This window comes from Struthio camelus, chromosome 4, assembly GCF_040807025.1.
Source record: "Struthio camelus isolate bStrCam1 chromosome 4, bStrCam1.hap1, whole genome shotgun sequence".
NCBI classification, from domain to species: Eukaryota; Metazoa; Chordata; class Aves; order Struthioniformes; family Struthionidae; genus Struthio; species Struthio camelus.
This window is the reverse complement of record NC_090945.1, coordinates 14,678,559-14,690,672: the sequence shown is the minus strand read 5'-3', so window position 1 is coordinate 14,690,672 and position 12,114 is coordinate 14,678,559. Positions and strand designations below refer to the sequence as shown.

Here is a 12,114-nt window from a genome sequence, read left to right as displayed (position 1 = left end):
TTACTCATTGACTACCTTTTCCCCTATCTTGCTCCATGGATTGAAGGCAAAGGTACTAGCTTGAATGAAGCATATTCATACGACAATGATTCACATTCACTATACCAACTATACAAAAGCAATTCTAGCACAGCAAGTGTAAAATCAAACATCAAACATAAATAATCAGGAAATGGATTGAGAGAATAGGTTCAGAATAAAAAAGCATCATAAGAGTAGCCCAAATCTTATCCTAAAAAAGACCACAGAAATAACACTGTAAAAATGTTTAGGGTTTTTTTTTTTTTTTTAAACATTTCACAGGCATCTTGAATTAGGAAGCAATACAGGAGCGAAGCATCCAGTGCTGAGATGCCACAATAGATACCATTTATTTAGAATTTCTGATCCTACCAGAAACATCTCTAAAGATCTCAATTTTCCATCTGAAAGCATTGATTAGTATTAGGATAAGCACCTAAACTTTTGGGTACTAATAGAGGTCTATACGATGTCCAAGTTTACTTTTCTTTTTTTCAAGAAAAGGCTTCAAGAAAAGGAAGGGTTGAGTCATGCCATCCCTTTAAAATAAAGGCCTCAGCTCTTTCCTCATTTTCCTGCTAATGAACTTCAGCATATCTCATTCATGTTTTCCGAGAGAAACAGGAACAATTCATACAAAAGCAACACAACGTATTTCTAACACAATTTCTAGAGAAGTGAATAATACTATATCTCTGAGGAAATGAATGCCTGTGTCAGAAATCATGAAGCAAGCACAGGATGTTCTTCCTTTACATAAAGTTAAATTAACAAAAGTTTCCAGAGCCGAGAGAGATGTTTGCTCAGCACGTGCTCCTCCTTCTCCGAGCCCTTACCTTTGGGAGAAGACGTCTCGGTAGGGGCTGCCGTGCTGCAGAGCAATTCCATATCCTCTGTCCGCAACCGTGTTGCCGACCGTGTAAAAAGAGCAGTCTGCGTCATTGATGGCCACGTATTCCAGTACTGCTGCGTCCCACACAAAGGCGTAGTTCCCGTGTTTCACCTGCAGCGAACAAAAGAACAACACAGGCTATCGGCGGTCACGTCCAAAAGGACGCCCACGCACCTAGAAGCGTGACAGTCCCACCACAGCCTGTTTTTTTAAGGAAAATAAAGTTTGAGCGCCCAATAGTTTTCAACGCAAAAAAAGCACCGTGAGTGGTACCCCTCGACACTTTCCCTTAGCACCGCAACAGAAATGCAGGAAATTTAATGTGATTTGAGAACAATGTGCCATCAGCAAAACAGCGCTGTGCAGAAAAGTTGTACTTGCCCTGTTCAGGAAATGAGGGGGCACAACAGGCACCTTTCCTTAATATTAAAATTCAGTCAAACAAACAAACAAAAACCAGTAAGTTGTTTCCTTGAACCATTAAAACAAGCATTTAGAGGGAATGTACATATGTGTGTTGGGAGAAGTGCAGGGTAGGTGTGGATATAAAGATGAAAGACCACAGTTCAACCTGGTGCACATTTCAGCCACAGTCTTTACTTTGGTTCAAAGATAATATATAATGGTTCATGTAGACAGAGGAGACTTGCCATTAGTATCCATTTCTGTACCTGCTTGAGGGCAAGATCACGCCAATTAGGTTTGTCAAGAGTATTTCTCCAGCATGAAGGATTTTCATGCATCTTCAAAGACTTTTGTGCAATAACTCCATGTTAAGTCATTCTAATTGTTTAATTAAGATAAATTCAGAACAACTCACTATGTTTACAAGCTTTTAAAGTAACGTTTTCCTATCCATTAACATTTGAAACAAATCCAAAAATTTTTCATTTAAAAATATGGATGTATGTCAAATTTCAGAAGTTGTTCAGAAACAAGCTTTTAAAAACAGAAATTCAGTCTAAGCAAACCCTTCTGTATTTTAATGAATTTTCACTTTCCAATCAAGACATTTCTAAAAAAAATTCTCTACCTGCTCTATTAGATATTTTACCACTTTCCTGTTTTTTTGGTGTCTACGTTGGGCCTGCAGAACCACACCGGTTTTCTCCTGACCCTCAGCTTGGCTTCACTCAGTGTTTTCTCTACGCCGTATTAGCCAACTATGCTGTAAAACGAGGCTGAACCCATTGACTTTGTACATCTAATGGGAATAAATATGTGACAGCTTAGTGAAAAGTAAACAAAACACAAAAAGGCCATCTGGGGCCAGGCAATCCAAAGAGAATTCAAAACCAAGTCAGCATATCAAAATAAGCAATGTCAGTACATCATTTAGATTAGGCTTTGACAATGTAGATTATGTTTTTAAAGACTGTTTACATATAAAAGTTACTGAAGCAAGCCACACCGGCTGCTTGCTCACAAGATGTAGTGCACAAGGAACTATTGCATTTGGGACACATTGTTTTTCATGCATAATCAATCTGAATTAGACACTGCAGGCTCCAAAAGGGAATACTTCCTATTTGCATTTTTAGACACGGTAGGGGGAGGATTTGCGCAGATCTTGGAATAGAAAGGGAGCCACAATATCTGTGGGTTTGGAGCGATTGGCAGGATATAAAAAATCCTTTTCAAAACAGACATTAATGCGGGACTGGCTCGGTTTTAATCTTTGGGCTCTGAAAACAATCAGCAAAGGTTTCCTGTCTCCCAGTGGAGGCTTAGGTCTCTCTAAATGGCCAGGGAATAAGGGACAGAAGCAAACTCATCACTAACAAACCATACAACTCGTATGCTCATTTTACAGGCACTACAGCTCACAGAGCTCTTCCTAGCTCGGGTTAGCACCCGTGCACTTATTCGGACAGTCCTAAGGGCGCAACTTGGCTAAGTCGCACATAGCACCCTTCCTAGGAGTCTTTGCGAGGACAATGACAGAGTCTGAAAGACCAAAGCAGCATGATGTGTCCTTCCCATAGACCGAGAGCAAGTGAGGGAAATAGGAGGCAAAAGCAGAGGGGATCCTGAAAAGGATCAGATAGATTTGCTAAATACAGGACTTAAGTAAAAACGGGATTCAAAAAGACAAGTGATTTTACATGAGGGGAATTAACCTCTGAGATTAATGTTTTCCTCACGATTCTCGTCCTAACTCACCCTTCTGACTTTCTATTGTATTGAAGCCACCCTAAGTAGAGAGACTCATCAGCTGCTCGGACGGTCAGGAAAAATCCTCTTGATTTGGCTGCCTTGCTGTAAAACAACTCACAGCGAGAATAGATAAAAGTGGTAAAACACTCACTGTCAATAATATCTGCGAAGAAGTGATGTATGTAAGAGCTTTAGAGCAGAGCTGATAATTTCACAGTTCAGGTTCCCACAAAGACATTACTGTTCATAGACAGATCAGGGTGAGTCTCAGTTAAAGTGCAGAGGATGGGAAAGAGAGATTGAAGAGCCAGGTGGGATCATCCCAGCCACCTCCCTTCAGTACAAGATTGGTCCATGCTATAAAATACCTTATTTTTAGCATTTTTGCCCCATGCATTTACACATCTATGGAACGTAGACCCATGGAGCAAACCAAAGTTGCAATTGTCATGCTTGCATCACTTTCTTTATGGAACTATTCCTCAGTCTAACAGCTTTTATTACTATTCAACATATTTATTTTTACATCTTTCTTTTTTATAACTTTCTTCTGTCACTCCTGGCTGTTTTCCCTTGTGGAGTTCTAAATACTCCCACTTTGGGGCTGACACCTTTCAACTGTTGATGAACTTTTCGGATGGTTAGCCAGGCTAGAAACAGGTAATGCAGCTTTTTTTAATCTTTCCTCGCAAATCTAGTATTTCAGTCCTCCCATTAACAGTAACGCTATTTTTGAACTTTCTCCAGTTAGCAGTTTTTTGTCTGGGAAAAAGAACTGTCTTCCTAAGAGATAATCAGAGTTGCCTGGCAGCTCAGGAGGAACCCGATTCAGGTTTTAGCGTACACTTCTGAGATGCATATTATAAGCCTTCAATTTTTCTGTCCACGGATCTTTCACACAGCTGAAGACTGCTTTCAACCTAAAGATCTAACAATAAAATTTTGCTATAGTATATAGCATATCTGGAAAACTGCTGATATTTAAAGATTTGCCCCTAAAAATAATGCATAACTATAGTTTGAAAAGAGGAGGGATGCTCAGTGTGAAAAAAGAGAAGGGAATTTCAGAACAGAATGACAATTAAAATACCTGTCTCTCTCTCCTCCACCCCCCTTACTAAAAAGAGCAGATAGTCTCTAGCAGTACTGAAGACTTCCACTTTGGGCCATAAAACGAACAACAGAAATTCCAGCTCTGCATTGTGAGAAAAAGCTAAGGAGCTTACAGTCAGTCAATTATGGGGACTAAATGAAAGAAAAATCTCATTGGAAAAAGAAATAGTTCTTTCTAAGACGTATAATTCACTACTCCTAGAAGACCTGCACCCCTGATTCTACATTTCCACATCCTTATTTTGTCATTTTATGTTGAGTAAAAACATTCCAGGATGATGGCAACTCTGAATGCAGTTCACACACGCTCTCACATAGCACAGGAGCACCAGGGAGGCATTTGTATGAGGGCAGCGTATTATCATTCAGCAGCAATCACAGCTTTCCAGTCAACCAGGCTACAGAGAACTAACACTTCAAACCATATCCCTCCCCTTGGCATCCCACCTGTCAGTAAGGTAGAGGCTAAAAAAGATTTTGGGATAGCTGATGACTCTTGACATTAAAAAGAAATTAGAAACAAAACTGAATCTGCTTTTGCCCTTAAGAGTTATTTGAACTCATGCACTAAACTGGAAATTAAGTGAAACTAGGAGGTATGTTAGTAGGCAAAAATGTTTGGCTTCACTTTAGGGTTTTGTGAACTGACAAACTGTGAACTTTGGTACAGAAGAGGGGGCATCAGCACACATGATAAAACTATTTTCGTAAGGCTCTACAACACTGCACATTTATGAGAATTTTATTTGCTAAAGTCTTGACTGCAGATAATAGTTAAAATTTATCCTTGATGACTCCACCAAAATACACTTGGGTTATACCAGGAAAGCATTTAAAGCCATTACACTGTTGCATATGGACATATTTTATGTCAACACTGATGTGGATAATATTTCTTCTTAATGCTAACTCGTGCATGTAGAGTGGGCTGAATTATGTATTTGTTACAACTCCAACATTTTAAAAATACATTTTGAAGTCTAGAAAATTATATACTTTAGCAGAAATAATTCTAAGTAAACAACAATCAACTACTGTGATTTTCACATTTGAATACTTTGACAATATCGTTTCTATATCTCTTTGAAAGAAATATCAGAAATCCTTAGGAAGAAAAAATACATGAAGATAAAGTGCAGGTTAAAGAGAATTAGCAGTTATTTCTCCTACAGACTCTCTTTAGTATATACTAAAAACACACACATGCCCACAACTGTTTGTAAAAAATAAAATAACATTTAAGGCCCAGGAAATCCTAAGTTAAAGTTCAAATGTTTAAAACTGTGATTATTTTTTTGGAAAAAATCTGAAAATGATAAGATAATGCTGATTAAATGCATTTTCTGAATTCCCTGTTCATCCATGCCAGCGACACAGCGGCATTACTTGCCCTGTGCATTCCCAACACGCGTCTGGCACCATCCCTTCCTTCCTACACTGCTGTACATCCATCTGTGTCCCAGACGTTGTCAGGTGTATTTTAGCCAGGAAACACGAACAGAAGCAGATGTCTACTGAGCGGATCAGCGGCACCTCCAGCTCCAGCTCCGACCCGACAGCAATCAAGGGCACTGATGAATCACCTGCCCTGCACAGCGCTCTGCAGGTCCCTTGCTACGTGCTCACCAGTATTGACCGTTTCACTAGGCTAACAACATGGGAAAAAGGCCATCGGACTCTGCTGGTCTTACGTCTATCAGCATGGGGCTGAGACCTCGGCACACACAAATCTGATTTCTGACACGATTTTTGCACAACCCACATGTAAACGACAGCTGCAGACTGCAGAGGACTGTACTTCGTTTCACCAGACAGCCTTGGGAAGCCTGTTACAGGGAGGGTGAAGAAAAGGGAACGAAACGGAAAGAACATTTGCAAATATATGAGTGAGAGGCTACGATAAAATTTGTGGTGGAAGCTTAAATCTAAATTTTTGTGCTTGTTAGGTGTTGCCAAATAGCTTGGTGGCATTCACAATGAAGTTTTTTCCAGCAGAAGGGAATGGAGACGCATTGATCTCCATAATCTTCTTGCAAGAGGCCAACGAAGTTGCTGTTTATTAGACTGAAGCAAAAGTCAAAGCTTCTGCCTTCAGAGAAATTCCAGTTTGCTAATTTATTTTCATTCAGAGACAAGCATTTCAAATCTTGGTTTTGTTCACAAAACAGGGAGCAATTCTGAACAATTTCTACGTGGATCCCAGTTAAATACAATCCTTCGTTTCAGTTTGTTGAACAAAACTAAACCCGCTAATTTAGAGTTCTCTCAGAATTAAACCTTCTGCAGTTCTGAAGATCTTCATCGCAGCACGGCTTTGGACCTTCTTGCCCCGTTCCGTCTCACAGGCCTACGTTTGTGGCTGATCTACGTAACTTAAAAGCGAAATCCAGTCATGCAATTGAAGTTGCATGGTAGGAGCCTGTCAGAGAGCTGCCCGCGGTGCACGATGCCAGCTGTATCCCATGGCAGAACCTACAGCACAGAAGAAAATTTTCTCTATACCTACAACTCTACTCAACGATCAAGGCAAGCAGCTAATTAAATAAATAATAAAAAAACACCCTCTCCCTCTTCAGGATGCCATTGTGAGGGTCCACAGAAAACCTAATCAGACAGAAAAGTGCAGACTCCCCTCTAAAAGCGTGACTGAGCTAGTGCCCGAGAGCAAACAGCAGTAAGAAACGAAACACTGCGGAGCTAAGGGAAAGAAATAAGAGGTTAGAAAACGCAGCCTCATCTCTTCCTTCGCATGAAGTTCATCTTTCATTACACTGTCGTATCAGGCTTTAATGGCACGTCTACTTGCTCCAGAAAAAACTTCATCAGGAAGAGCGTTAATTCCTTATGTATAATCTGCTGCCAGCTTCTTGAGACAAGCCCCGTGATCGTATGCGCTTTCTGTTACACTGGGCAGACCTAGACTAATTCATCGGGAATTAGCAGAATCGCTCAGGTATGACAGCACTGTAACGAGAGGGCACTTTACGCCTCTGCTGCCGACTGTTCTTCCATTGCTCAGCTGCCTTCACGTTTTGCCCCTGTAATTAAAACACGGCATGTAAGCTACGAGAAAGAAAATAACCCGAGCAAAACAGAGCCAAGGCCAACCAAAGGGGCAGCTTCAGAGCGAGGCAGGAGGACGGAGTCCGCCCTTCCTCCAGGTAATCACGGCAAAGAGCTCAAAAGGCAGCACATCACGCTGATCACCGCGCATGCAGCTGAACCACACTCAATTAAAGCTAACGGTAATTTCAGAGGGGAGAGAAACAGCAGAGAGAGAGACACAAAAAAGAGGAAGAAATCCAAGCAATGCAGACCTTTGAAAGGTAAGGAAGCTATTTTTTTCACATGAGCTTCTCATTTATTTTATGACAATTTAGTGCTGCAGATACAAATGGAGATTATTTTAAGGGCATCACCAGTGAAGGTCACGCACAGAAACCACAAAAAAACATTTCAGGTTCCTCAGAGGCCTAGATCTGTGGTACCCAAGTGGTAGTCTCATTACCGAGATACATTTAAACCAAATGCCACCAAAGTGACTTCCCTGCTCTGATATATTTGCATTTTTTGTAGCAGCTACTCCACAACAAAAGAACATTTACACGTGGGAATGTACTCAGATCAACCCTCTTCATTTGGGTGAAAAGGTAAAATGCTGTGGATTAGGGTGTCAGGAATAAGATAAATACAGGCAAATTTAGAGAAGCAACCTGCCTCTTCAAATTATATCAGTCCAGCACACCTAATTTGAGGTTTCTTGGCATCCTAAATTTCATAGCTCCACCACTCTTTAGAAGAGAAGCAAAGCTAATACAACAGAAATAGCTGTGCAGCACTTCTTAATCAAAGAAATCCGTACTGAATACCAGCTGAAAGGTAGAAAACTCATCAAAAGCAAAAAAAATTACTCATTAAAAGCATTCTTCATCTGAAAAAGTACTTTAACCATAACAGAGTTCTTTGCAAAATAGTACCAATTTTAATGAAAAATCCTCCACTAAAAGCTCATTTGAAACAATACAGTTGCATTTCAGACACTTATTTTTAAGAAACGGATTTACCTTTCAGTTCTTATATTACTGGTACAAGAGTTCAGACCACTTTCAGAGCGGTAGCACGATTTAATATGTACCACTACTCACATTCAAACAATTTATTAATTACTATCTTCTTTTGAACCATTTAATCTTTTTTTCTTCTCAATAAGCATCTCCTGCCCCAGCTTCGATGGAACCAATTTGGCAATGCAAACGCAGCCACGGTATCTCAGAGTTCCAGAAAGAAATGTTTCACAAAAGCCCTTTTCCTCTGAAATTAGATCGGCCAACAACGCAGACCTTTTTTTCCTCGTTTTGATACAAAATTCCCAGCAGGAGACATGATGCACAGCCTGTGCTGCACCTCACAAGCTCGAGCTGGGCACGAAGCACCGGATTTGGGTCAACCGGCTCAGTGCATCCACGCTAAGTCAACTCCCACAGCGAATTTCTTTGGGTCTGTGGTAAATTTTAAAGCTACTTCTTCCTCTGGAAAACCTGCAACGCAGACAACTGAGAAGATGACAAGACCTAACAAATTTCCACGTATTGCTCTCTGCAGTTATCGTAAAAGCTAGTTCCTCTGCGCTGCTGCCTGGCCCGCAGCCAGCTGCTAGGGGGAACAGGGTGCCAGGACAGCAAATAAGGACACCACATCTTGTGTAGTCCAAACACATTCTCTTCAAGGCCCAGTCCTGAGCTCCTGCTAATGTCCTTGCTGGCTCAGCTTAGCATCTGTGATTTACTACGCAGTCAGTGACAAGTACTCCGCTCAAATGCTTGCACCTAAATTAAGCACGGATAACAACAAAATACCTGTCGTTTCACATCCACCCGCAAGGAAGTCAAATCCCTCGTGTTTCCACCCATAACTGTTAGTGCAAGGAATATGGTTGCGGTCACTTGCAAATACAGAGCTAAGCCGCTGGAAGGCGAAGCAAATCCACAGTAAGGACCAGGCACCAGGTTCTTTATGTACTTCTGTAAATAAAGACACAAACGGTATCCAGAAGGAGTTTCAAGTTCAGAGAGCATCCAAGCCAATGCAATTTAGGCACCTGGGTACTTCTAAAATCCCGCTAGGAATTTGTTTACGGCCTTATCTGCTTATTGCATCTCTAGTTGAGGATAAAAGTTAGGCTTTTGCATCCTTAGAGAGTGACATACTTAAAGCTTTTGCCTTTAAATGTACAGAACTTGGTTCATCTCTGCCTACAACCTGTGCAGTCATTTCCGCTTATACGAGGTTATAACACTGTCATAACGTCCATTCTGCACACCTGCGAACGTTGAATGAAATGCAGGTCACAGCCTCCTATGATGTTTGTTTCTAATTCATCCTGACCTGTTCACACATGGTATCTCAGATGCTAGAAATAAGCATTTACAGTTGACAGGAAAAGGAAACAACAACCTCCCTGCCCCAACAATTACCAAAAAAAAAAAAAAAGTACAACTTGATTCTTTACTGTGCCCAAGGAGTCATTCAGGAGTGATTTTTTCAGGAATGATTTCTAATCCCTTCACTCTCCCATAACAGTGATCAACAAAAATTCCAGGGCAGTACGCTTGACACTAACTCAGAGAGACAACGTTAAACACAGAGCCTTTGCACGATGAAAATGATAAATGGAGCTGGGGCAGAAAATAGCTATCCTTCTGCAAACATATCTTCAAGATTTTGCTTTAAGGAAAAATACTGCGAATCTGGGGACCAAAAATAATAATAAAACTCAAGCTGGAGCAACCAAAATGTTTTATTCCAATTGCAATTTGATGTTACCTTGACTTTTTTCCCCAGCAGTGAATTAACATGCGGAAATGAAACTGAAAACGCATTTTGATCAAAAAATTAGCAGTTCAATACAGAAATATTCTAACTGGACATTTTGACAATTGTAAAGCTTTTAAAGATAAAAACAAACAATAACACATTGTAAAATTATCTCCTTCCTTAGACAGTTTCAATATCAATTACTGTAATATTCCAGTGGAAAAATCTCTAATGACAACTCTGCTTTACTTGATCTATGTTTGCAGACATCTTAAAAAAAAAAAAGCTAAACATATATAAATAGAGCCATTAATACAATAAGCAATTGTATTCCCGACTTCACTCTAGATTTCCCATAAATGTGGTCATCATGGCAACTTACGTCTCATTACATTTTGCCTGAGCCTCTCAAACTTGGAGAAAACATGCTGTAAAATCTCATCAGCTCATAAACAAGAAGAGTTCTTTGATAAAGACACTGTCCAACTAGTCAGCCAGTCTTACTTAATCTGTTAATCTGAACATAATGTGCATACCTTGTGTCACTGGAAAGCTTTTTGCAAAATGTAATAAAATTGAGTCAAATTCAAGTACTTGTTCTTGCCCTACCACACTAATAATAATGCCACAGCACCTTTGAGAGGAGCAATTGGAAAAAAGGAGTAAAAATATTTGGGGAATGGAAAAACTAATGGTACAGGGTTTTTTCAAAAAACTTTGGTTGCTAAGACGCAATGCAATCAGCTGATTTTCCTTCTTAAAATGAAATAGCATTTGACCTAGAACTAGGAACATCAGCTGAGATTTTCTTAGTTCCACACAGACTGAATGTACTTGTAAATCAGGCACCAGCGTGGAGGGCTAAGTGCCAAGCTAATCACGTGTACCAGTGAACATCTTACTCGAGAGCACGAAATCATTTCAATAGTTAACACGAAACAGTAGGGAAGGAAAATGAAAAACACGAGTAATAGCATCATAAAATTATCTACCTGACATTCTAGCCCTTCATCCGATGTGCAGCAGATCTGGCTAGCAACTCTGCGGGTGCTGCTCAAAAAATGCCACTACCCTGTTAGAAAGCATAATCTCATTCAGTGTCTTATTATTAATGTTGTTATTTTGCTTTTACTGAAAAACAAACTATAAGAATAATCAGTATCTAAACTGATCGTTATTTTCTTATTACATTTATACCATAACATATTAATACCTCTCCTTCAGAGTTAACTTAAAAATAATTTGTCTTTTGCAGAACCATGTTATGGGAGGGACAGCCCGTCAGACACACATATATACTAAACGCTGTACAGAGCTTCAGTTTGTCTCTGACTTGGGAGGAATTAGAGAAAAGTCACAACACCTCACTACATCTGGGAAGGCGTGAGCTGCCAGCACGGCGGTGAGAACGCAGAAAAGGCCCTAACTGGCCTCCAGACCAAAAGAATAAAACACCTAGTTGCCCAGCTGTATTGTCTTGGCTTACTCCTTCTCCCTCAAGTATGCGTTTCTAAACAGAAAACACCAATTTGTCTCTTCACTTGTTCACAGAGATATTAAAGGGTGCCACACAGCTTTGTACAAATTGGCACTATACACCTGACTAGCTTTTTGGGAAAAGAAGCCTGGGAGAAGCACGCAAAACTGTGCGCCTGCCTCTGTACACAAGGCATGTGAAATATGTGAAAACGGAAGGTTTTTACACGCTACAGAGTGCTTTGTATACAGAAATATCTCCTTTCTGTGTTCAGTTGTATTAACATCAGATAAAACACAATTGCAGGCATATGGGCTCTTGTTCTGAAAATACGTTCCCTTCAGACACAAATGGAAGGCATACTTCCTATTGACGGAGATCTGTATCAAATGCAATGTAGTATCTTTGTTGCTGTCTTCCTCATGCAAAATTTTAGAAAATGTTAAATCACTAGACACACACAGGAAATACAGTGCCAGGTAAATATATCCTCCTATGTGTTATATGTGACACATCTATAGAGAGTGTATTTTATTGCATCTGAAGAAGATGAAAACATAATAATATTTTCACCTGTCTCTCTCGGCTTCTTTTTTAGTCATGTTTATTCTTTTTGTCATATTTCAATATTTAGAGCCCA

General features: G+C 40.1%; 1 protein-coding gene across 4 annotated transcripts in view; it reads right to left on the bottom strand.

The window, feature by feature from the left end:
- The window catches only part of GRID2 (glutamate ionotropic receptor delta type subunit 2), a 718,520-nt gene that overhangs the window by 69,041 nt on the left and 637,365 nt on the right, over window positions 1-12,114 (bottom strand). For all 4 annotated transcript variants that reach the window (XR_011140833.1, XM_009674498.2, XM_068941563.1 and 1 more), the window contains exon 14: window positions 858-1,024. Coding sequence is in view for 3 of the 4 variants with exons in the window: in XM_009674498.2 (XP_009672793.2) it covers window positions 858-1,024 (167 nt within the window). In the remaining variant the exon portion in view is untranslated. The remainder of the gene's footprint in view (window positions 1-857; window positions 1,025-12,114) is intronic.